Raw genomic sequence first — 27,600 nt, forward strand, 5'->3', positions numbered from 1 at the left:
ATTGTGATAACTCTAATGATTTTTTTTTCTAATTGTACCGACCTAGAATATTTTCCAAGTCAAGAGATCCCTTGGAATCTTGGGCAAATGAAAAGCAGTCTGCTTAGAGACTGTATTTTTGATAGTATTTATTTTAGCGGGCCTCATACCAAGCTAAGGGTGAACAAGACTGTTTCTGGGGAAAGAGGAGTATAACCATTTGCAAGAGTTCCTGGCTTGGGAAGTGCTTTTCTTTTGGTGGGAATAATAAGACATAGGATAAACTCAAAACCAAATATGTTATCCTATGCTAATAAAAAACAACAAAAATTTATACCGTCACAAAGGAGCCAACCAAATAACAGAGGCTTTTCCCATGTGAGTTCATTCAGGAACCACTGTTAGGATATCACAGAGCTGGTAGTAGACTACACTGGGTTTTACGTGACCTGCTGTGCTTTTCTCTGTTTCTGGGCTAGACATGGAAAGACAAAGTCTTATGAAAATTCACCACCAAGACTTCCCACAGAAAGCCATGCTAGAACACTAGTGATATGGTCAAACTTCAGTGAGGGTGGAAAGAGCGTGCAGACTTAAAGCACCATTCTCACTGGGGACAAAACACAACAAAGCACAGTTTAGTTTAGTTCGGTTTTCGCTAGATTTTTCTCCTTTTTGGGATCAAAGACTCAGTGCTCTTGAGACATGTTTAATCAAATCACTATTTTTCCCCTGCCCCCCAGAAGCTGTTTTATTCTGGACTTCCAGCTACCATTGCATCATACTTTAATGTGTCTTAATTTCACAACACCAAAATAAAATATTGATTGTGAAATTTAAGCTTTACAGTATCCTGCCTCTAAAATCCAGGCAACACTGCTTTCTTATAATTGATGAAATTGCAGCAGCTCCCTTTCTATCTCAGGGAAAGTACATTCTTTTTTCTTGAATGTTAGGCTTCAAAGGGTTAAGGGAACAGCTATAGTGAAAACTGGGCTGTAATTCATGGCATGGCACATTACAACCCACTAAAACAGTGCTTTTATTACAAAGACACGTCCAGAAAGGAGAAAAGAATGTCAGCCCACGTTTTATTTTTCCCATATATATTTAACTGGTTGATTTTCCAGGACGCATAAAAGGTTGGCGTGCAATTCCTTCTGACCCTCAGTTGCACACATCTAGCTGGTGCCATCATCAATTTCAAGGTACACAGAAAGGTAAAGATGTTCACAAAATGCAAATGTGCTCAAAAGCAGTGCAGATAATGGCTAAGAAATCCTAACTGCATTGAACTGTGGCTCCGCGGGCTGCTTTTTACCGGGTTCAGGGAACGCTCCTGTCGCTAAACAGCCCTTTTAGCAGACAGATGACAACATCTATTTTAGGACTCACTTGGTAGCAGCTGTTCAGTGGAAATAAATAACAAACACATATATATTTTAGAATGGAAAGGAGAGCTAGAAATTCTTGTGGTTCTTTGGCTAATAGCAAGTGTCAGAAAGGAGCTCAAAAGAAAAATAATGCTGAATTATCTATAGTCTTTGGGACACGAATTTATAAACCTAAAAAAAAATTCAGTTTTTTTTTTCTGCTACAGGAAAAAACCTGACTGTGTTATTACAAAGAAATGCAATGTAACTGTTAAAGGACCCAGTTCCTTTTTAGGGGGTGACAGTAACGGTCGGGATGACAGTAGGACAATTCAGTGACTATAACCATGACTGAATTATATACTATAAATGGGAGAGCAAACATCTGCTGTCAAATGAATTATTGGTTTGGGGAAAACCTAGTCAAAAGGGCAAGGAGCTAGGAAACCATGCTAGCATAAAATATTTTGATGATATTTTTGTTTTCTTGGTGTTCTTTAGGCTGAAAGATGACCAAGTTGGTGATCAATACTGTCAACTTAACGGAATCTAAAATCATCTTGGTGACAAAGCTCTGACCACTGTGTGATTGCTATAGATTAGGTTAACTTACGTTGGACAACCATCCCTAAATCTGACGTCACAGTCCAGGGCACCGAAGCTGACGATACGAAACCGCCAGCTAAGCATGCGCATTCATGTCCCTCTGCTTCCTGTCTGTGAATGTAATGTGACCCGCTGCCTGTGGCCTTTGTTGCCATGGTTTCTCTGGCTGTACCCTGGAACTGTGAACGAAGATGAGCGCTTCCTCTCTCCAGTTGCTTTCCCCAGCAATGGGAAAACTAACTAACACAATGCGCAGATTCCTTTGAGGCTTCCCGTGAGGGGAAAACAGCAGAGGAGCTTCAGGCTCCTAGTGGTATGGAGCCTAACATAGCGACTGTTAATCATGCTGCTTTTGAGAAAGTGGATGGAAAAGGCTGGTCACAGCCTTACATGGTGTAAGTCCAGTGTTGACTTTGATTTGTGTTAAATGATACTACTCATGGTCACATTTCACAATGGACTGGATCTTTTTCTATGAAAACTTTAGGCTATCCTTCACCAGAGGGGCGCAAAAGTCCTCTGTAAGGAAAGTGTACGCATCAAGACTCCGAGTCACTGTACAACCGCGAAGGCAAACAGCAGCCAACAGCGAGCGAGCAACAGACTGGTCGTCTTCCTGCCTGTGCTGTTCATTACTGTCCATCTTGAAAACTGCCATCTCGGAGAATCAAAAAGAGGGGAAGATGAACATGTTAGGGAATAGCAAAGTAGGTCGGGTATTTTTTGATAGTTCCACAATCAGTATTAGATTTCACATTATTGCTTTGGAGTCAGAGCGATCTCCACCGTGTAAGGGTTTATCGCCTCAAAGGCCAGGCACGGGAGAGGATTTTAATTGGGAGCTCAGTAGTAGAAAGGAAAGCATCCAGTGACTGCTGAGATGAACTCTGCTCTTCCTTAAACTGGGGTACGCAGAGTGACAACACATGGACTCTATTATACACCAGGGAGGGTCTCCGCTCTGCCCCTCCCTCCACGCCAAGGGCCCTCGCAATCTCCCACTCTAAGCCTTGCCGGCTAGCAGCGTTCTCATCTGTAGTCTCCAAATGGTAGCCACTCGCCACCTGTGGCTGCTCAAGTTTCAATTAATTAAGAGGGAATGGGAAACTTCAGTTCATTAAATTAATGAGCCACACTTCAAGCGCTCAACAGCCAGATGTGACTGGTGGCTAATGAATTGGACAGTGTGCCAACGGGGCATTTCTATCATCAGACGGAACATCTGACAGCGCCACGGGGCTCCTCGATGCCCCAATATGTTCTGTGGACCCAGCAGCAGCACCGGGGGGCCCGCTGGAAATCCACAATCTCGGTTCTCATTCCAGATCTGCTGACTCAGACTACGAGCTTCAGCGGGATCCCGAGGTGGCACCTGGGCACGCCCAGGTGTGAGAGGCACAAATTTACACTTCATTCCTTAGTCACCCCCAAAGCCACCCCATAAACACAGACGGCATGAATTGCCATGTTTACGTTTCGTAAATCTCTTTCCTGTTTCCGGTTCTATAGAAACCTCATGGAACACAGACAAAATACAATGGGGTGCTTGACAGTTTCTGAACCCTTCTCCTTCATGTCTAGGCCATGCGACTTCAGGCGGGCTTCCTTTTAACGCGACAAATTTACTTTAGCTAAATGGAGATAAAATGTTGGGCTGTGGAAATTAAATGAGGAAATTCACACATAATCTCAGGCAATGTCTGGTGTGTGTTCCCGCGGCACTGCTGTGGATACGCTAAGCTCCTCTTCATATGCCTCCCTTCACAGGCCTCTCTGTAATATCAGGCACCCCCTACCCTCCCCACTCCCCACCCCCACTGCCTTCCCACCCCACATGCCAATTTCTCAAGCTCCAGTTCAAGAAACAAAGATAGATCAGCTTCTTAGGGAGACAGCTCTGTCAACCAAGTGCTTGCCGTGTAAGCATGAAGCATTGAGTTCCCACCACCAGCATCCATGTGACATGTTGGGAGTGGTGGCACATGCCTGTAACTCCAGTGTTGGGGAGTCAGAGATGGCAGCTATCTGGATCTTTCTGGCCAGTCAGTTTACACAATGAGCTAGTTCCAGGTTCAGCAAGAGGCCCTTTCTCAAAGCATAAAGTGAGAGTAACAGATGAAGACATCTGGACTCCACATGCACACAGACACACATGTAATGTGTGGTCTTATATATGCTCTCCCCCTCCCCCCATACGCTGGTAGATAAAGTAAAACCTGGTTACATAAAATTTTTGGCTCAGTGTTTTAGCTAAAGCTATGTATTTTCCTTCTTTGCTTTTTTGTTATTTTAGCCATGGAGGGTTAGGGAAGCATGTAATGTTAAAGATAGGGTATACACACAGCTTGATGCCTTGACTCTGAGTTTCTAGAAAGAGAGCCAACTTGAACTCTTAATATCTACCAGAGGATAGAGTAAAACACTGACTTCAATGGTTACTGAGGAACTGGAGTACGGCTCACCAGCAGAGCGCTTGCGGGTCACTGGGAGAGCACTCGCCTCGCGTGCAGGAGGGCCTGGATCTCTGCCTAACACCAATCAAAAGTAATGCAGTTCCTGAATAAACTTAAGAGTATTTTTAGACTGCTTCTTAGATTAAATATAGACTTTACAAGCATGGTGTGAGAGCTATAAATTGCAAGGAAAATTGATATATCTAATCAACAATTAAATTGATAAAATGTTATAAAAATATTTAACATAAAAGGCGAAACATTCACATCTTAAATGTTGCTTCAAGGTAAAATAGAATAAAATAAAAATAAAGCAGAGAAGCCAGATGTGGCGGATCCCTCCTGTAATCTCAATCTGGAGAAGGCGGATTACTGTGAGTTTGAGGCCAGACTACTACTCTACAGAGCCAATATCACACCAACAAGAACTATATAGCAAGACCATTTCCCGTCCCTAGCCATTCTCAACGCACATGCAGACACACACACACTTACACATACGCGCGCATGCACACACGCATACTTACACGCATGCACACGTGCACACACACACACGAGGAATAGAAGGCCAATGAGATGACTCAGCGGGTAAAGGTGATCATTGTCTATTCTGACAATTTGGTTGACAGCCGCACCATACCGAGTCAGGGGAAAGAGCTGCGTCCTGAAAGTTGTCCTCAGCCCTCCCTACACATTCTGTGCTATGTGCATGCCACACCCCCAAGAACTAAAAATACACAATGCAAAAAATACATAGGAAAAGACCTCCAATGGGAAAATGGAGGAAAATTGATCTAAATCCAAAATGAGAACTACAAACGACCAACAAACATTAAAAGTTATAACTAGTAATATATTAAAACAAAAACTGTTTAATGTAAGAGGTTGGCGATGGTTAAAAGTAATGATAAAATATAAAGCCGACTGCAGCATTGGTGCGCATGTAAATGAGAGTGACAGCAAAGTGGCTTACAAAGTTCAAAGTGCACCTGCTTTCCTTTAAAGCGCATCTGTGCAGCAGCTTCCTTCAAAGAATTTCTAGCGATAGAGTTTGATCAAATGAGCACACGCCAACAGAGACATTGTCACATGCGTAGAATAGTTACTGCGTTTTGGGGACCGGTTAACTTAAAAGCGGCCAGTAAGTAAAATGATATAGACAGCGTCCAGCAAATACCGAGGAAAGAATGGTGAACATAGGTGTACATCATGGATCCCCAAGCTGCATACATGCATGGAGAAACAGCTACAAGGGGCAACTGGAGGGAGCTGGCTTTCTCCTTCCGCTGTGTGCAGGGATCAATCAGACAGTTGGGCTTAGCAGCAAGCACCCTTGCCTACCTAAAAGCTAAGAGCGGTGTCCTATGATCACAATTAATTTTCAGCTTCTTTGTAGGTCTTTCTGTATTCTTTGAAGGTTTGATAGAAACAGGGAAGAACAAACAACAAGGTCTGTGTGCCTCCCCCTTTTCTCCATGTTTTAGAAGTTATCCACCCTGACCCTCCTGAGATTTCATCTCAGGAAAGAGGCAGGGGACAGACACAATTCTTAGCCTTTCATTATTGCAAGGTATAAATATTGGAAGGTATAAAGAGTATTCTTGAATATTCTGGAATAAATCCTTCAGCTTTTTTAAAAACCCCTCATTTCTTAAGCTTCTGTTTCACATTAACCATCAGCCTGAGTGATGGAAGAGTAAGGTCTACGGATGGGTCATTTGTATGAATGGGACGAAGTGGACCTGAGGAGGACACTGGTTCTCTAGTGATGCTTGCCTTTTATTAGACTGATCTGGCTGGGCAGGTGGGCATCACCCCTTCCTCCCTCCCTCCCTCCCTCCCTCCCTCCCTCCCTCCCTCCCTCCCTCTTTCTCTGCCTTACAGGCACACTTACTAGCCAAGGACAACCTTCCCCAAGAAAAGCAGTCTGTTTTCTTTTCAAGGGGGAAGACAGCATCTTTAGCCAAAAAGATGTATCACACGAACTGATGAAGAAACATAACGTAGTATTGGATTGAAGACAAGTCGTGTCAGTTTGATAGTCATTTAATACTGGACTATTATTATGACATTCTTCTTTTTTCATTTATTTATTATGTATACAATGTTCTGCTTGCATGGACACCTGCATGCCAGAGGAAGGCACCAAATCTCATTATAGATGGCTGTGAGCCACCATGTGGATACTGGGAATTGAACTCAGGACCTCTGGAAGAGCAACCAGTGCTCTTAACCACTGAGCCATCTCTCCAGCCCCATAAATACTGGAAAGTCAATGACAATTCTAAGTGGAATTTTTGGGGGCTGAAGCAATTTTTGCTAACTGCCATTGGGATTTCATCTCCTTCCGTCCCACAACATTAATGCAATCAAAGCAGATGTCCTACAAACACCTGTATGTAACCGAAAGGAGGCCATGAAGACTTTTCATGTTTCCATGTGGAGAAAACAAGCGGTAGAGGGAAAAGGGCACTAGTGGGACCAGAAGATGCAGAGTACGATGCTGACGGCTGAACAATGTGTTAGGCCATGCAGGAAAGAGCAGATTCTTGAGGTTTTATTTAGAAGCTGGATAATTCTATTTATTAAAGGATCCCGTAGAGAGAATGCAAGTGGCACCGTGTAAATCACACTGAGCGCTACTTTTCCTGGCAGTCACACTACAAAAAATAAAACAGGATCATATCCAGCCGACCTTCAAACCATTGCAAGGATCGACACTTGCCAATCACAACAGATACAGATCTGGCCAGCCCAACTCTGGATGCTGGCCCTGCCACAGCATCTATCTGGGGTACATCACGTTAAAAAAAATCCCCTACAAACTCATCTGGGTAACTGGTCACGTTCCATATAAGACTTGCCTATCACAAATTCATTTAGAATTCTTCAGCGGCACACTTCTGACAGTTACAAATAATTTATACAGCTAACTGGAGAGGATTCTCTTAATGGCCAGGGTATTTCCTAATTGAGGACTAGAAATTAACCCTGAATGTTGATGCTGCCGGGAAAATCAGAAGCACAGTGTGGTCTCACCCGGGTCTGATGCTGTTATGTATGGTGCGTGGGCTGCTGTCTTAGTAGAAGAAAGTAAACTTGGCAAAAAAAAAAAAAATATGATGGATGCATTTCATCCTGCATCCCTCTGATGGATGGCTGGCAACTGTTGCGGGGTTGTCTGAGCATCCTGATGAGGATAACGAGGATGTCTCCATGTTCCGAGTGAACCTGAGCTCTGAATCATTAGTGATGTCATCCACGGTCGAAGAATTCGAAATAACAGTCTGTAACACGCCACACGGCTGCCATCCCTGACTCAATTATCTCCCAAGTTCTTCCATGCTCTAGAGTTCTGCATTTCCATTAACCACAGAGACTCAAAAAACGGTTACTTCACATTCCAAAGTACATAATTTATATCTGAGGAACATTGCAGGGACTGGCAGAGAGAGGCCCACCGCAAGAGCATCTAGCGTTCCATTCCGAGCTCTGGGATACTCGTCTGTAGTGATGGGATTTCATGGGGCATCACAAATTGCTTTGTAAACTTGGCGATGCATTGCTGGCTGTTGTTCCTGGTGTATAAACCACACAGCCTGTGATTTATCTTAGTGGATACCATTAGCATTTCAATGCAGAAGGCTTTTCCTTTGCCATAGAAGCAGCTCAGAATACCATGTAGCCTTTCTGACATTTATGAAAGCCACTGCCAGCAGTGTAAATGCTCAAATACATTCTGAAATAGTTAAAAAAAAAAGGAAGATAGGGGCTCTAGCATCTGGGTTTTGACTAAGTGTATTAGAGGAGGTGAAAACCTCACGTATACGAACGAGCGTATAACCACTCATTAGTTTAAGAGGCTCGGTTCTCTGGGGTGATCCTGAAGAGAAGATAACAGTCCTGAGTGATCAGGTTTACATGTAGACAGCTGAGTTCATGGAATCACACGTTATAGCACAGAGATCAGAGAGTCCCTAATTAATGGGCATGAATTGAAGGAGATTCCTACCTAATATTGACTCCTGAAAGTCCATGAATGATTTTGTATGTAGGAAATGCCATAGTGACCAACATTTCATGAATGATGGCATCAATAAAAAGAATAATATTTGTATCCAAGAATATACTTGGCACTTAAGGAAATGAACTATACATGCCAGTTTTTGTACTGATCACATCTACTGAAATCACTGAAACATTTCCTGACTTCCAATATGTCAACAACATTGACGTTACCAGGTAAGACCTCATCATATACTCCAGATCAACTAACAACACACTACTAGAATACATCAACTGGCGGGCAAATGGGGCTAAGCCGCGCTCTTACCTATGAAGTAGGACAGGAGTACGGCCAGCAGCACCGAGACCCCTACAGCGCACAGCGCAGTGCATCTCCAGCTGCAGTACTTTGAAGACTTCTTGAATTTAAAAGCACTTCTCGATAGGGTGTTTCTAGGAAGTGGCCGGGTAGGCGGTGAATAAACAGAGCCAGATGCCATCGTGTAACCCGGGGTTGCCGTACTGAACAGTGGCGTCGTCCCTGTCCCTGTTTTGAATAGGAAATGCCTGTGGAAAGGGAGAATATAGTCGTGAGACACGGGCACGTCAAGATCGGAGTGACAAAGTACGGACACACACAGACTCTCTTCTGTGTCTCCTGCGGAGTCAGGCTCTCTCTCTTTCCCGCCCTCCCTTCCTCTCATTGACCTCATCCATTCTGTTTGGAGATAAGATCTCAGGTAACCCAGGCTGGCTTTGAACTCTCTCTGCAACTGAAGATGACCTTGAACTTCTGATCTTTCTGGTCGCCCTTGAGTGCTGGGATTGCAGGTGGGTGCCACGCCACCTCTAGTTTATGAGGAGCGTGGCACCAAACCCAAGGCCTCCCACACGCTAGGCAAGCCCTCTACCAGTAGAAACGCATCCCAAGCCCTGCCTCATGTGACATTTATTTTTTACATCTATTTATTTATTTATTTGAGGTGTGTGTGTGTGTGTGTGTGTGTGTGTACACATGCAGCCACGGCATGGAACATGTATGGAAGACATCTTGTGTGTGGGCTCCAAGCATGTCAGGCATATACATTAAAGTATCCCCTATGGCTTCAGTAGACATCTTGAGAGACTACAGGATCACCCCAGTTGCACTGTCTCCTGAACAGAAGCTTGCTGTAACATCCTTGGAACCCACACAGTGAATGGTGAGAACTGACTTTGTACATGAACTTCATTGTACATGAACCTCGTGAGTAGTTCCTCTGAATCATATTATAAAGTTAGTCATGGTTCACAGCTGTGCTTGTATGTATGGTGCAGGAGAATGTGTGCTCATGTAGACGCCTGTGCCCACGTCCTGCCCATGTTCTGCCGCCTCGCTGACTTTCAAGGTAGCCATGGCAATGATCTCATTCTCGCCTGCTCCCCTATTGCTGAGGACTCTTAAGCCGGCAAGGGCAGCTGGTCAGGTCTCGGAGGTGGTCAACTGTTTTATTTTTAGCACGTGTCAAATGTAATCAGCAGGGTAAGTCTTGTGGGGCCTGGCAGAGGGAGAGAATCACAGGATACAGTTTAAAGACCAAGTCTAAATAAACAGAGAGATCAGTGCAGCGGCCTGTCGGTCACAGAGACAGATTCCCTAACTGAACCGTCTAACAATGGGCAAACGGCCTCAGAACGGCAGCTTGGAAATGGCTAAGCAGCAATTCAAGGAACAAGATGCCAAGAACACTGAGTAAAAGTTCTCTGGAAAAGGTGACCGATTCTAAGATTCTTTTATTTTGACTTTTTAAAATTCAATCTTTGAGGAGTTCATACAGGTATAAAATACATTTTGACCATATCAATCCCTCATCCCCACTTCAGCTCCACCCAGATCCACCCCCCACCACACGACCACCTCAGCTTCATGGTCTCTTATATTCTTAAGAGTCAAAGTGTTCACACTGAAAAACACTCTGCATTTCATGGCTTTTGTTTAGCGTGATAACACTGCTCACATCCAAGCCTTAACATAAACTATTATCACATCCTGTTCGAAGGTGTCCAATGCAGTCAGCAGGCTATAATTTTTCATATTCAAGAGGTTAGAAGGGTCCTTTCATTCTCTGCGCAGTATGGTATAACCTTTATAGAAGATGCGTTTATGGGGTTCATAGCTAAGTATTTTCCATTTTAAACACGCATATGCTTACGGGGTATTTAAAAAAGGCTAAATATATCAAACGGGTTAAGAAGTTCATAGCACAGACCTGGGAAGCTGGACTGCTAACGTTTAACATCTTTCCTATTCACTAGGCGTGTTTGAGAAAAGTTCCTTAACCTCTCTCTGTACTTTTCTGTCATCGGACTTGTGAGGTTTAAATTGACTGTAGAAGACTATAAAATACTTCAAACATAGTAAGTGCTATGGGAGTGTTGGACAGAGGAGGGAACAAGCTCCTGGGTTTAGGTATATTAGTGCTTAGAGAAGAAAAGATAAAGACAGATTTGCCGGGTTGGCAGTCTCTAGGAAATGGAACAGGATAGCTGGGTTTACTGGGTGGAACTCACCCAGCGTGGTGGTCATGTGATTACTAAACTCAACAGTATGTCTATCCAGTGGAGGAGTCAGAAAGAGAGGGCATTACTGGCAGGTGGTGAAGACTGGAAGGCGAAGCCCACCTGAAGCAAGGAGGTCAACAGGTATTGCCCTAGAATGTTCTCTCTCTCTCTCTCTCTCTCTCTCTCTCTCTCTCTCTCTCTCTCTTTCTGTGTCTACTGCACACTTTCTGTGCCTCTCCTTCCCCCTTCTTAGCTATGATAAGGTAAGGACATTATTCCTCTCTATCCTTCCTAGCAGGCTATTTCTGACGTAACACACGCTGAAAAGCAACAAAGCAGACCAGGGAGGACTAAAATCTTATGCTCAACATTTGTGCCTTTGGTTGCCTCAGATATTTTGTGAAGCAACGACGCACTGATTGACACGAAGTGGTCTCAATAACTTCTCAATGATGGATGGGATTTGAACCTGAGTCTGTGAGACTCAAGACCATGACATCAGCCCTTCCCAGCAGATACTAGATATGTGAATATCTACAATCATGATGAGATGACGAGTTTATTAGATGCTGACTTCAAATCAGTCGTCTCTGTTTCTATCTGTAAAGCCGAGATATCAGCACATGCTGTGACTGGTGGTTCTGGCAAGGAACTCTTTCAAACACTAGGCTTAAATTGCCCTGAAATTATTTCTTTAGATTAAAAAATGTGCAACTTGGATGTATCACTAAAAACACAAATACACCATCTAGGGGTAAACTTCAGAGGAGCAGCATGTGCCTAAAAAGACACAAAGCTCTGGGTTCAAATCCTCAGCAACATTACTGACCTATATTAGTGAAAATGAAAACCCGTTTCCTTCAAAGAGTTTCTAATTTACTAAATGCATACTATTGCTTTTTCTACTGCAAGACAAAACATTATTTTGGGGGAGGGGTTACTTTTACTCCCAGGAGTGAGGTATTTTCTCCTTAGCTATCTAAATGGCTATGCAAATTAGAAGAGACTTAGGGCACAGGCTTGATTAATCCCCAAGTTTAGAAAGTGTTGAAAAAGGAGCACCTCACTAGAATCTTCCATTTTAAAATAATGGGCATTCAGGATTTTCAGATACTTGTCTATTATGTAAGGAAAGAATTAATAAAAGTTTAAGTTGGTTTACTTCCAAATCATCATTTGTATGCTAACTGACCCCTTCAGGTCACATGAAGCCTCAAATAAACATGGTAAACACACGTGGACAAGTGTTTAGGCAGAGAAGGAAAATTCCATGCCCATGTATTTGCTTTAGCAGAAAACACGTGGTTGCACGTCTGGTAGATTTGGGCTAGTGTTGAGGTTTGGACAGCCCGCCATCTTTTGAAAGGCAACAATGTCTTTACTGTTGCAATGTATAATCGAGAAGGCACTGTGAGGTTTATGTTCTCATCTAGACGGGCCTGTCAGCCCTTCTGTGCTTCCCCTAAGGCCCAATAGCACTTCCTTTATGTTTATAACGCCACACGTATTCTATGAAGATTGAAATTCAGCTAATCAAAGCATGTATATTGACTTGCCATTGGGGAAAATGATCTTGTCACCTAATTCTCCATGAGGCCCATTTCTGCATGCCATCAGCCTATGTCCCACCACTCCTGGCCAGGCATTCAGCTATGAAAATGTGCTTCTCACATATAAAAACATGTTTTGTCTTGGCTTCCATATGAGGTTTGTAGAATAAAGACTAAATTTTTCTTTACTCCTCAAACCATATTTGGGAATGGCTTATGTGAGAATATGACCCGCAGCGGCTGCTTTTTACCATAGGGCACACTGGAGCGGGCTGGTTTCGTTCTGATGTCTCTAATGATGCCCTGCGTGACGCCCGCCTCTAGTGCCTCCGCTATTTGTGCCACTGTTTTCACTCCGGCAAACTTGAAGACAGACTATCAGAGGCCGAGAGGAGGGAAATCAATTTCAAAGCCCCAAAGACAGCTGGTGCGGAAGATCACGGAACACTAACGGTTGCTTTGTGGCTTTGGCCTCGGGAGGGGAGGGGGTTTCTATTTAGCAACAACAACAACAAGGGGACAGGAACGACTGAGCTCCGTTGCCTCGTTAACTCGGAAGGCTGTGCAGCCGGCGACTGTACTGTACCGAAAGAAAGAATTACTCGACCTGGAGCACAATTAAAGCTCGCTCCTTTGTCTTTGGAAATGGAAAGATCCTGCCTCTTTGTTGATTTGCCTTTGGACCGACCTTTACAATTCCACCCCCACCCTGGGCTCTAGTTTGCGTTTTTAATGGAGTCTGTGATGTATCTGTGTATGGGTCATGTCACAACTACAAAGTTAGTAGGGACAAAGACTGGCTTTCCTCTTCTTTCTTGCTGTCCCCATTTCCTGTCTTCTTGGTCATTGCTTAGTAACTCCAGCCTTTGGGTCTCTCCGAGGATTTTTGATAATTTCCAATTCCTCTTTCTTCCTGCCTGCCCCTTCTGCTACCCCTGGGTATTCAAGCAGAGGACCCATTAGCCTTTCCTTCACAGTAGGCTTCTTCCTTTCTCTTTGTCCAAGTGGACAAGTTCATTCTTCCCCACTGCCCCAGTGTGTATGTGTGTATGTGTGTGTGTGCTGTATACGTGTGTGTGTGTGTGTTTGTGTGTGTGTGTGCCTATGGAGGGCCCCCCTCCCTCTGCTCTCCACTTTACTTTGTGAGACAAGCATCACTCACTGAACCTAGAGCTCGCCAGCTGGTTAGACAGGGTGTCCAGTCCATACCAACACCCTATGACACACACAGCCTTGACTCCCAGGGCTGGGATTAGATGTGGGCACTGCCACATCCAGTTTTCTAAACTCCCTACTGGGAATCCAAACTCACTTCTCCAGGGGCTGCCATCGTTTCTTTCTACTCTGATCCCAGGCCCAAACACACGCTTGTTCTTGTGCTATTTGCAACCGTGCCCGAGCAGGTTTGTACTGCTCTGTGCGACCCTTCACTTTTGATTTCTGTCTTTCTAATTAATAATCACATAAAATACCCCTGAGAGGTTTTTTAGTGAAGATATTTTGGGTTTGCTAAATGTGCCTTTCTAAACTCTATCACATAAAATATCAATAAATCAACACTTAATTCCAAAGTACAAAATTATGAAAGTTATAACACAAACGAGTCACTAAGAAAAGTGGGTTAATAGTTATATTTTGTTCAGTGGATTAAGATAATCATGTTATTCCTCTAATATGAAGTGAGTGGCTTAAGAAGTTAGAAATTTCAGGCACCCGAATGAAAAATACCTCTGGAAAATGTGTGTAGCAGTATTCCAAGTCATCTGAGACACTGCCTCACTGGGGGATTAGCAGAGAAAATAAAAAGTCAAACAGAAAGGTGCGCAACTACCAAATGAAATTTTAATTAGCTTAAATTCATATGTGGTTATCTGCATAGAAAACAGTTTGTTTTCTTCAACGTTTTATACTGTATTAGAAACCTTTGTAGAGGTTAACAATGGAAATAAAGAGTGTGGCAGTTGGTGTTCGGATCCTGTGCCCTAAGGCACATTGGAAGGCTTTGATAAGGACACAAAGACACCTGGAAAATATTTCTGTTGTATTGCACACTACTGTATAGTATAAGTCTACTGCACTCTATTGCACATGACTGTATAGCGTACATCTATTGCACACTACTGTACAGTGTGCATCTATTGCACATGACTGTATAGTGCACATCTATTGCACACTACTATATAGTGTATGCCTATTGCACACTACAGTGTACTGTATATCTATTGCACATGACTGTATAGTGCACATCTATTGCACACGACTATATAGTGTACGTCTATTGCACACTACTATAGTATACATCTATTGCACATGACTGTATAGTGTATGTCTATTGCACACTACTGAATAGTGTACATCTATTGCACACTATTGTACAGTGTAGTCTATTGAACACTACTGAACAGTGTACATTTATTACACACTACTATATAGTGTATGCCTATTGCACACTACAGTATACTGTATATCTATTGCACATGACTGTATAGTGCACATCTATTGCACACGACTGTATAGTGTACGTCTATTGCACACTACTGTATAGTATACATCTATTGCACATGACTTTATAGTGTATGTCTATTACACACTACTGAATAGTGTACATCTATTGCACACTACTATACAGTGTAGTCTATTGAACACTACTGAACAGTGTACATTTATTGCACACTATTATATAGTGTATGCCTATTGCACACTACAGTATACTGTACATCTATTGAACACTACTGAACAGTGTACATCTATTGCACACTACTGAATAGTGCATGTCTATTGCACATGACTGTATAGTGTATGTCTACTGAACACTACTGTATAGTGTACATCTATTGAACACTACTGAACAGTGTACATCTATTGCACACTACTGTATAGTGTACATCTATTGAACACTACTGAACAGTGTACATCTATTGCACGCTATAGGGTAGATGTCACTACTGCACAGGTTCTCTTGATTATTTCTTCCTTTTCTTGGGGTCTTTGTTGGACAAAGAGGGTGGTTTACACCAAACTGTTTAAATGAAATGTCTCATTGCTCTGCCCTCATTGAACTTTGTAGAATCTAAATGCCGCTCCCAGGATATACATTGATTTCTATTTCTTCACATTTGATGCTATGACTTCAGCAACATGGCAGTGGGTCCGGCTGCATCTGGCCAGATTCTCCATCTTTCCACTGCCCCAAGTTTTCATTTAAGAGGTAAGAAAAACTCAAGTCATAGATAGGTTCCTTTTCCTTCCGGCAAAATGTAACTCTGGACTTAAGAGGCTTATTAAAGGTCTCACAAGATTTCCTGAACATCAAACACCTCTCCCAAAATGACATTTTCAGATCTAAAGCAAATGAATCCTCTACTTGTGGATTAAATTTACCTGGAAATGCGTGGAAGCTAAAATTAGCTCCAGAGTTTAAAATAGTTTAATCCATTTGGTGTAAAACAATGGCTCGGCTACTCGGGATTCATTTTATGATACTTCTAAAATAAAATTAAAAGATAGAACATCTCACTGTTATTGTGCTATTTTCATTTTCCCTACTGTCACTCATATAATTATTTGTGTTCTTCTAGTCTTTATTAAGTACCGAAGAAAGAAAACCAGACACAATTTGAACACATGTATTTAAAATGAATTCTACATGAGAGATAATGTGAACTATAACCTAAGCATTCTGAACACTTAAACCTGCTCCTTAGTCTTTGAAGTTTTCACTACCAAGTTCCAAATTTTACATTACAAATCTTTAACAGAATTACCTGTCAGGTGTATATTTAACATGCGCACAACTGAGTAAAAGCTGAGAAGAGAATGGCGCGAGGGAACATTAAATTCTTATAGATAAATAAACAGAAACTAAAGAAAGTTCAAACCGAAGATCGTTCATTTTGTGTGAGTCGTATGTGTGTATGGGCAGGCATGCGTGAACATGCACTTGTGCGCAGTCACAAGCTGGCAGAGGTCAACCTTGGTGCCATGCCTCAGGAGTCAGCCATCTTGTTTTCTGACATGGTCATCTCTCACTGGGACCTAAGGCTATGCCATGCTAGGCTGGCCCAACTTTCTCAGCCTCTCCAACACAAAAACCATAAGCAAACACTGCCCCATCAAATTTTCCCCAGGGATGCGAAGGACTGAGTTCAGGACCTCAGGCAGGCATGGCAAAACTTTACTCACTGAGTCATCTCATTAGCTCTTGAAAATGATTCGTTTTTATTTAAAGCCACTTTTTCCCCCCCACACCTTTAAGCAACTTACTCTCTGTACATACCCAGAGACGCCCGGTACTGTTACTTACAATGACTTGACAACAGATTGGGGTATAAATCTATCACCTGAGGATGCTGGCCCTAAAAGTCTGTGAAATTCCTGAACTAAAGGATGGAAGAGCCAGTTGCACATTAGATTCAGGAGCCCACACCTGCCTGCCCCTGCACAGGCACGCCACAGCTGTCTGTCCCGGATACGAAGAAACAAAACAAAAACCAAGACAGACTGTTGAGTCACAAGTACAGGCAGAGTTTGTGACCTTCCGCCTTCTGGAGTAGGGATTAGGCCACCGAGATGAGCAACATGTACCAACAGACCACTCCATAGCTTAAGCCAGTGCCTTTCAAACTTAGCTTGCACAACAATGTCCTTGCGGGCTTGTTAAAGCATCACTGGTGTGGGCGGAATGGAGCTTCCAGGTGTGGTGTTGAGCCACACGGGCCGCACTGTAAGAACCCTACAGTAAGGTATTAAGGTATTGGTTAAATTCACCTTTGGCATTCCTATCATGGCTGTATAACACAAGTAAATCAATTCAAAAGACCCTGGCTTAGGAAGTTACTGCCCATGGTGGACTCTAAGAAGTCAACTTGGAACAAATGAAATTGTATAACTCAAGGCTCAATCCATCAGACTCGGACAAGGTTAAATATCATTTACTGTTTTATGTCATTATATTTTCAGGTTTTTTTCTTGGTTTCATTTTTTTTTTAACCTTCAACCTCTTTTGCTTATTTTTTTTTTCATTTTCTTTTATTCTATCTTTGGGCTCCTCTTGTAAGAACTCTGCCGTAAGTACTGGATATTTCTAACGGCACTGCTGTTTTTACCATGTCGCTGCACCTAACTTTACAACCTATTGGGGCACCCGCATGCGTTCTGTGTTCTAGTCTCATTTCTCTGGTATCTGTGTTTCCACACACATCAGGGGCGCTTCCTACATCCCCAGAGCCTTCGTTAGGGACCTCTCCAGCCTTCTTTTTTTTTTTTTTTTTTTTTTTTATTTTGGTTTTCCTCTCCAGCCTTCTTAAATCTACCACTTAGACATCTGAAGCATGGCTGAGTCCAGGTAACAATTCACTTTAGACGTATAAATTTCCCATAGTGCTTTGCTTCACTGAATGAGAAGTCAATACCATTTCCATTTATCAACCTTTCTGTTTGGAATATACTTGGTGTGTTTTTCCCTCTAAAAGTTTGTCAATTTATAGCTGGTACTAAAATTTAATTATTTTTTTCCCTCCTAGCAGAGACTCTCCTGGCAAGCTCAACAACAAATATTTTAAATTCACCAGGTATGTACCCATACAAATAAAGCCAGACTCCTTGTTTCCTCTATAATCAATTTTCTGAGAAACAAGGAGAGAAATATTTTCTTCTGCAGCCCGGCCTTCTCCTGTTTTTTTTTTTTTTTTTTTTTCTTCTTTGAAACCGGTGTGGACAAAGAGCGGGCGACCAAGGCCATCTTCCCAGGGCTGACCACCAAGGCTGCACTACCACACCCTGGCAAAGGTCACAGCAGGGGTCCCTTCTGATCTACAAAACAACACTCTAAAAAAAAAATTCTGTCACTCAAGTTCAGAGGGAACAGAATGCCAACGTAATTGAAAAAGGAAAACCCACAGTGAATTCTTACTATTACTGTTCAAGCCTTTCCTTTGATCCCTTAGAATTTCACTTAAAACGAGCTTTCCAGGGTGTGAGCAGGAGACGTTGGCGCGGAGCGCTTAACTGCTGAGGGGAGAGTTAAAAGTGAACAGAACACTAGTTTAAGACCGAGTTCCACAGGCAGCGGGGCCGCAGAGGCAGCATTGGATGCGAGCTATAACTAAGAGTACAAATTAGCAAATGGGACCTCCCAAACTGGAAGACCAGGCTTCACTGAGAGGACCAAAGAGTTCCGAAACAACCAACAACTCTTAGTGTGCTGTCAGTAAAGGAGGACCCCAGAGCGTTGTTTGTATCCTGACTATTCACCATGTTAAATTCTAAAATGGATGATTCAAGAAAAGAAAGGCGGATTCGTGCACTAATGGGAACATGTAAATATTCATATAAAGGTAATATTGTGATAAATTTATAAAACTTGTATAGTTAGTAATATGCTATAGAACTATAAAATAGAAATGTTTACTATCTACACTGTTTCTTAATATTATAGAAAGTTAATTTTGTTACAAGCTTTAGATAAAAATATTTAGACAAGAAAGTTACATATCTCCCAAGAATGTATCAATAGAAGGATGTAAATTCTGTATTTGGACATTAAAACCAAGGAACAAATATGTAAGGATTCTAGCTGTGACATGTTATATGAGAGACACAGACAAACGACCCCTCCATGCTGAGAGCATGTTGGGATCTCAAATCTATTTCACTTCTGAATTGATGTGCTATTATCTTTGGACATCTTTCACACTAGGAGGTGATCCCAGGAAGAAAAACATCCTAAATGAAAAGCTTATAAACAAGATAATTTCATTACTGCTACCTGAATTAATATGAGTTATTAGCAGTTGTACAAAAAATGGTTTGAGATAAATGCTCTTGATATTTTAGGTAAAAATATTAGCAACTCCTTCCATATTAATGCGAAGTTATACTTGGGAGGTTGAGGCAGAAGTACAGTTGCAAGCTAGCCTTGGCTATATGATGAAACCTTGCCTCAAAAACAAACAAAAATCCCTAAACTAAATAAAACAGGAAGCATAGGGCTATCCTAGGAAGCATAGCATCTCCACTATAATTCATTGTAGCTAGCTAGGTACACTGTAATCAAGTGTGAGGGTGTTTACAAATTCTGTTCGGGAATGATAAAAAGTTATTTTTTTCACACCACTATTAATAGGCTCACACAGATGAGCAGCATTTGTTTCACATTTTAGTTATTTTTACAGTACAGACATGTTATCAAGCATATGAATCTATACTATAGATAAATTTAAGGTTTAATATATTAGACCTACTCATGGCAGTTGCCATGTGTCAAAAGGAAAATAAAAAAGAATATCTTCAAATGTATTATGTGCTATTTGGACAGGACTTTGCCTACTATTAATTCATTTAATTATTGACAGTCATCCATGCTTAAAATTGAGCAGAAAAGTTCTTTCAAGTCAATGCACTTGAAATGGAAGTTCACTGCAGGTGAAGAGAAGGCTTTCAGCTATAGACGTGAGCTTTAGAAGAATAAGAACGATTCTGGATGGCAAGATACGTTGACAACACCTTTGTATGCACCGATTTGATATCACACACACACACACACACACACACACACACACTTACTATGTAGTCTTAACTGGCCCAGAACTTGCAATATAGAAAACCCTGCTCTTGAATTCAGAGATCCCTCCTCACTAGTGTTGGGATTAAAGGCACGTGCTGCCACAAGTGGCAAGGAAATATGTATATGTGTATTCTCTCTCTCTCTCTCTCTCTCTCTCTCTCTCTCTCTATCTGCTCAGGAATGATTAGACTGGAATGACAGAACTTCTACCAAGGGACTCTTAGCCAGGCCTCCTGGTGCAGGTTTGCAACCCCAGCGTCTTCAGAGGCTAACAGAAAGTCTACATGTTCAAAGCTTACTTGGGGTATAGAGTGAGTCCAAAGTCAGCATGGGGGATTTGGTGAAGCCCTGTCCCAAAATAAGAAGAATAAACATCTTGTTTGTTTGTTTTTGTTTTTCGAGACAGGGTCTCTCTGTAGCTTTGAAACTTGTCCTGGAACTCACTCTGTAAACCACGCTGGCCTCAAACTCATAGAGAACTGACTGCCTCTGCTTCCCAGAGTGCTGGGGTTAAAGGGGTGTGCCACCACCACAGGGCTGCAGAAGAAGTAAGATCACTGGAGATGCAGCTCAGTGAGGGAGAGCATGCCTGTCTGGGCCTTGGGCTTCATACCCTGCACCAAACTACAACTCCCCGACTGTACCCCCCCAAAAGCCAAACCCTTCTATCTCAGATAAACTAGTTTAATGGCTTCAATTTGGAAATATTCCTACCAATACACGATCCTATTGCCAAACATGCATTAGTTGATACATTATTATAATAATTTCCAAATTTTCTCAGGAACTTCCATAAACACAGTGGATATCAAGATAAGGAGAAACAAAATCATCTATAAGATGAATTCCGGTTTTGAAATTTGTTCTGGAATACAACTCATCTTTTCAAAAGCAGTCATGGAGCTGGAGAGATGGCTCGGTCAGGGAAGCGCTTGCTGTGCAAGCGGGGGTCTCTGAGTCTGGATCCTCACCACCCACAGAGAAAGACAGGTGTGCAAGCACGTGCCTGTAATGTCAGTGTTGGGGGGGTGGGCACAGAAAGACAGGTGTGCAAGCACGTGCCTGTAATGTCAGTGTTGGGGGGTGGGCACAGAAAGACAGGTGTAGGACACAGGCCTGTAATGTCAGTGCTGGGGCGGTGGAGACAAGCTGATTTCCGGTTTCACTGAACCAGTTAGTTTTGCCAAGTCAGTGGGCTCCAGATTCAGGAGGAGGCCCTGTCTTGCCTAAAACATAAAGACAATGACAGAGGAAGATACCTCCATGACATCAGGCCTTCGCTCACACGTATCAGATTGCACATGTGCACAGAGACTCATACATACACATGCATATGCAACATACAAACAAAGCAGCCACAATATCTTTAGGTCTTCCGTAATAAAATGAATTTCCCCACAGTGGCTCACTGTGCAACAACAATACAATGCGGAATGAATGAATGAATGCAAAAATTCAGGCTTTGCTTTCTGATCTAGAAAACAAAGACAACGTATCTCAGATAATGTCTTCCTCATATTACTATCGTCTTTCTGCAAAACAAAACCCCATGCTTGGAAGTATCTTCATCTAAGAATGAGTGCAGCTGAGGAATTAGCGGTTGCTTTCTAATTGTTCACAAAATTTGTCAGCGTATGATCTCTTGGGGGAGTGGCTATGACTTTATTGGTTCTTTATTGCCTTGGTAGGGGCTGTTTGCCCTTAAAAAGACTAACTCAATTGTTCTAAATCCATGGGAAAAGAAGGAATTTCTGGGAAGCAGCGAGGGCTGTGAAGCAGAATGGTGACATTTCTATGAAACCTTATAAAATCTTTGCGAAGCATGATCAATCCTATCTGATAAAAAAGAGATAAAAACACACGACTATCAAGGCAAAGGTCATGCAGTTCATCAGATGTTGAGCGGTTTAAGCCAGATCTGCATCAAAGCCAAAACTTTGCCCCATATGCCGTGACCAGAAAGTGGTAATAATACATTATTCTGGATGTAATTGGAACAGGATGGTTTTGAGCAGAAGAATTTTAAGTGGTCATATATGACATGAGATAATATAAAATCATAAAGAGGGTCATGGCAGAATCAGAAGGCGTATCAAATGGAACTTATTAAGCTTAGTTGGTTAATTGTATCTCCAAGAATTTCATCCTATGGGCCAAGAAGAAAGGGTTCTCAGAAGACAGGCTTTCACCAGGCTTGAAGGTAGAGGAGAAAGATACAATCAGGCCAAAGGAAACCACAGACGTGCCCGAAGGACACGCAGCTAGCTATGGCAGGGTGACAACTGATTGCTAATGAAACCAGAGGATGAAATTCTGGCAAAACCACAGTGGTCAAATTGTAGAAATACTAACTATAGGAAAATAGGTTCTGAAAAAAATCACCATGTAGCAAAAGTAAGTAGAGATAAACTACTCAGACACACAAAATACCTAAAGCACACTTGCAGAAAACCTTCACGCAGAGAGGACAGAGACGTAATTCCATAGAGCATGTGGGAAGGGAAAGCCTGATGGGAAGAAAACCTCACACGGCCGCTGCTAAGGAAGAAGTGTTGGCTGACTAGGTCACATCTGGAAGAGGACAGCAGTGAAGTCAGAGTCACATTAACCATGACCAAGGAAAAGGCCTCAGTGACCTTTTCCTTTGATGATGTTCACAGAGAAGCAATGCATTAGAAGTAATTAAAAATTTGTTACCCCTAGGGATCACAAAAACTAGTTGCCATATATGAATATTTTGTACAAATTACTGGTTATCCAGAATCAAATATTATCTGAATATGCAGTATTACAACTTATGGAAATTATGACTTCAAAAACGAATTAATCCTATAGTAAATAACTAGTATACACTTTCTTGGCATCTCAATTTGTTACTAAAAAAAACCCTGGCTCACTCCAATTTTTCCTGTATGGTGGTGCACATCTTTAATCCCAGCACTTGGGAGGCAGAGGCAGGTGGATCTCTGTGAGTTGAAGGCCAGCCTGGTCTACAGAGCTAGTTTCAGAACAGCCAACACTACACAGAGAAACCCTGCCTTGAAAAACTAAATAAATATAAAAAATTTAAAAACAATAAAATTATCATCTGGTTAGACAGTAGCTTCATCAGGCAAAATCATATCAAAAGCTTTTCATATCATAAATAAAACTCAAAGTGAAGTTCTATCTTTTAAATGATGTGGAGACAATTCACCTAGCAAGACTTTTCTCTTTCACTTCAAACATTTAGCATTTTAGTTAATTAAGTGTTCCAAACATATGAAACATTTCATTATTATTGAGAGATTATTTTCTTAAGAACAAAATTAAGGCACTTGGGGCTTCTGCCTAAAACACATCCACATATTTTTTGCAAAATGACGAGAAGAGGAAAACCAAGAGATTTTATTCTGCTAAAATTAATCACGGTTTAATTTTATGCTTGGCCTACTTCACACATAGAGTTAGGCATAAATATCCCAGGTATGACAAATGCATTTCTTATCTTCTGGGAAAACAAAACAGCTACTTGGTTACATATTAGTTCTGTTCAATTGTTAACCAATTAGGTGCCCTTATCCTGTCCCTGCTATTGTCATCTGGTCATTACTTAAAAAAAAAAATGCGCCAGGAGCTCGATTTACATTATTTCCTGTTCAACGTTATTTTGAACAGATTATTATTATGCCATAAATAAGGGTCACGGAGTCTACAATTGGTGAACCTAAAGAAGCTAAATAAGAAGGTGAACCCAAGGAAAAACATATAGTTATCCTCTTGGCTATGGGAAGTAGACAAAATGGCCGGGGAGAAAATTGGGAATTGGGGGTGAGGTGGGATGGGGGTAAGGGGAGATGGGGAGAGAAAAGGGAGAAGGGGAGGATGGGGGAACTTGGGGAAAAAGGATGATTGGGATAAAGGAAGGTTTGATAGGGGAGCACGGAAGCACAATTCTTAGTTAAGGGAGCCACCTTAGGGTTGGCAAGAGACTTGAACCTAGAGTGGCTCCCAGGAGGCCAAGGAGATGTCCCCAGTTAGTTCCTTGGGCAGCTGAGGATAGGGAACCTGAAATGACCCTATCCTATAGCAATACTGACGAATATCTTGCATATCACCATAGAACCTTCATCTGGTGATGGATGGAGATAGAGACAGAGACCCACACTGGAGCACTGGACTGAGCTCCCAACATCCCAATGAGGAGCAGAAGGAGGGAGAACATGAGCAAAGAAGTCGGGACCACGAGGGTGCACCCACCCACTGAGACAGTGGAGCTGATCTATTGGGAGCTCACCAAGGCCAGCTGGACTGTGACTGAAAAAGCATGGGATAAAACCGGACTCTCTGAACATGGTGAACAATGAGGGCTGATGAGAAGCCAAGGACAATGGCATGGGGTTTTGATCCTACTTAATGTGCTGGATTTGTGGGAGCCTAGCCAGTTTGGATGTTCACCTGCCTAGATATGGACAGAGGGGGGAGGACCTAGGACTTACCACAGGGCAGGGAACCCTGACTGCTCTTGGGACTGGAGAGGGAGGGGGAGAGGAGTGGGGGGAGGGGGAGAAGAATGAGAGGAGGGGGAGAAGGGTGGGAGGAGAGGGAGGAAAATGGGAGGTTGGGAGGAGGTGGAAACTTGCTTTTTTTTCCTTTTCTCAATAAAAACAAATTGCCCTCCGCTTTCAATAATTTGAAGGTGATTAAACTCATGATCCACGTGTGGTGAAAGTCTATAGTCCTAGCTATGAGCCGGGGCATGATGAACATTTGAGTTTAGGATTTCGAGATATACCTGGGTAACACAGTAAGACCCTCTTCCAACTCCCAACTCTTTCAATTAAAAAAAAAAATACGAGCAAACAATAAAAATTAAAATGTAGGCTAGGAGTGGAGGGAATAGGGATGTCCAGGTGGTGGGATTAACCCAAATGAAGAATGCATGAAAAAGCCATCGGAAATCGTGGCATTTTATAGGTCAATTAAAAAACACAAGTTAAAAAAAGACTCTGAAGGGAGATATTTTTGCATGACTGGACAGTGATACTCACAGAAGCCATGGGTAAGTAAGCAAAAATCCTAGTGCCCGGTTTGACACTTATGAGCTGTTGGTCAGGGAGGCCTTAGAGACTCCAACGTCAATGCTGGCTTCCCCCAATCCTCTTGACGGCCCACACAGAATAGATGGAGAGACCTTGACTCGAAGATACTAGGAAATCAAGCCAGGATTGAGTTGCAAGCTTCCTCCCTGCTGGATAAGGTTCGTAGAGTCAAGAGTGTCATGAAAGCTGCTGCAGAGGAAAGGTACCCATGATCTAACCCTGCTGTGACCCAGACGAAGTACCACACTAACCTGCCGGCAAGGTGTGCCCACTGGCACAATAGTGTTATGACTGCCATGTGGGTAACCAAAGAGTGGAGTTGGATGTGAGGCCCACATGACAGTAATAAATTCATAACCAGTACTGTAAATGATAAAAAAAAGTAAAGGACCAAGTTTGGCTAACTTGATAGGGTATCAGGTTTTAAATATTTTCGCCTATACTTTTTTTCTCAGCCTCGATCTGAGAAGCTTCTCTTTGCAATGAATGTTGGCGAAAGCAGGAACTCATGGCTGGCTATTCAAGTTCAGAGAAAAAGGGATAGTTGAGTGTTCAGTCTTAAATAGGACATTCATATGACCACCAACCCAGGCTCAGGGAAAACTGTAAAGGGGGAGGGGTACAGAATCTAGGAGCCAAAAGATAGAGAAGGGCTTTGAAAGGCTATCCCTTGCACATGACACAGTCTGTGAAGAACCCACAGCAGCTGTGGATGCCTGATCTGGGTCTGCATAAAACCCTGTCAAGAGTCAGCGGTGGACAGGAGAGGGACTCATCGGCCTCTCCCCCTCCCTGCTGAACTACTGACTACCGATCCACTCGGTACATGGCAGCATCAGGGTCTTCAGTTACGTACTCGGTGGTGTAAGAGTTTCAAGATCTTGGTCACACAGATGTCTCTGATCAAGTTCAGTGGGTCACCAAACAAACAAAAAGACATGAACACGAGAACGGGGCTAGTAGGGATGAGGGGTGTGTGTGTGTGTGACAGGGGTGAGGGGGGTAGAAGATGGTGGGGATCGAGTACACATAATACATCACACGGACACATGAAGCTATCAAGCAACAAACTTAACTAACTTAAAAGTTGGGCTAGGTTTAAAAATGGGTGTAACTGCATTCAAAACATTCATTTGTTCTTCTCAAGACGTTGAACTGTATTTCTACGGCACCTACTGGCTTTCAATGCTGACTCATGCAAGTGACCTTCATTTACAGTGACAATGGAGAGTCGATTTTCTCATTTTAATTATTGGCGTGACGTCTGCTATACAACCAAGTCAAGTCTGTAGCACTATAATAGGTTAGTGATAATATTACAGTCAACAAATCATGGCTTCACTTTCGCTAATCTCTGAAAGCACCTGTGAATTTTAGACTTTGTTAGAATGGATGCTTTAAGTGTGAAAAATGGTTTGGGAGACTCTGATTATTATACTAGAAATACATAGGCTAAATTCAGAATCAAATTTTCGTTTTTGTTTTATGTTTTTATAAATATAAGTTTGACTTCAATATAATATCTTCACTGAATTTATTCTATTTTATCATCCAATCTATCATCTTTTTTTCTTTTCTTAGTGCTAGGTTCATGTTCCAGAAATTTATATGTACAGAATGAGTCCTCTCTCTACCACTGAGCTACAGCCCCAATACAATACACTGTCTTCACTAGATACTGTGAAGACAAGACAGCAAGAAAAATATTTACATATTACTTTGGGATCCCTGTATTTAGAGTTCAGCAGGAGCTTTTGGTGTGAATGAATTAAGAAATGATTAATGATTAAGTATTTGCTGCAAATCAAATAGAAACTAGAGAATTTCAGGTTCTTTGTCACATCTGTGTCCAAAGGCTACCCTCACATTTGTCTTTCATAACCATCTGCCTAGGACTGAGAGACTACAGAGTTCACCCTTTGGGATTCAATTCTGAATGTTGGGGACAACAGGGGTTTGTGTGATAGAAGTGTCACTGTTTGGATGAAGGGCGCAGTCAATACAGAGCTAAGGCACCGAACTAGTTCTGTGTTCTCCTTTCACAGAGAAAAAGGAGTTTAAGGGGCAACTTCAAATATGCCTTAAGTAGCACCCGGACAATTCTCCATCGTATTGCTCTCTTTCCCCTTCTTGGTTTCTTATCCTCACAAATGCCCACATACCACATCTCCTACAGATGCTTTAAGGAACACCCTAAGTTACAGTAAAGACTGCAGGATTGCTCTAAGATCCAACTGACTTCTATTAATGGCTTCGCCATTATTTTTAAAAAGCTTATTTTAAAAACAGGGTGATAAAACTTTTAATGGCTGAGAATTTCTTACCCTAGGACCAGGTGTGATTTTAAAATTTGTGTTCAACAACTTTGGCTTCTCTTTTACACCTCTTTTCTAGAGTGTGACATTCTCTTTGCCCACAGGAGTCCCTGGGTATCCCCAAGCTACCTTT

At 42.2% G+C, this 27,600-nt stretch overlaps 1 protein-coding gene across 4 annotated transcripts in view; it reads right to left on the reverse strand.

The window, feature by feature from the left end:
* Tenm3 (teneurin transmembrane protein 3) overlaps positions 1–27,600 on the reverse strand; it is a 448,945-nt gene that overhangs the window by 161,474 nt on the left and 259,871 nt on the right. For all 4 annotated transcript variants that reach the window (XM_041673596.1, XM_041673595.1, XM_041673594.1 and 1 more), the window contains one exon: positions 8,745–8,983. In XM_041673596.1, coding sequence (XP_041529530.1) covers positions 8,745–8,983 — 239 coding nt within the window. The remainder of the gene's footprint in view (positions 1–8,744; positions 8,984–27,600) is intronic.

Source organism: Microtus oregoni, unplaced genomic scaffold, assembly GCF_018167655.1.
Source record: "Microtus oregoni isolate MIOR12 unplaced genomic scaffold, Mior012 000024F_ref0000369, whole genome shotgun sequence".
Classification (NCBI taxonomy): Eukaryota; Metazoa; Chordata; class Mammalia; order Rodentia; family Cricetidae; genus Microtus; species Microtus oregoni.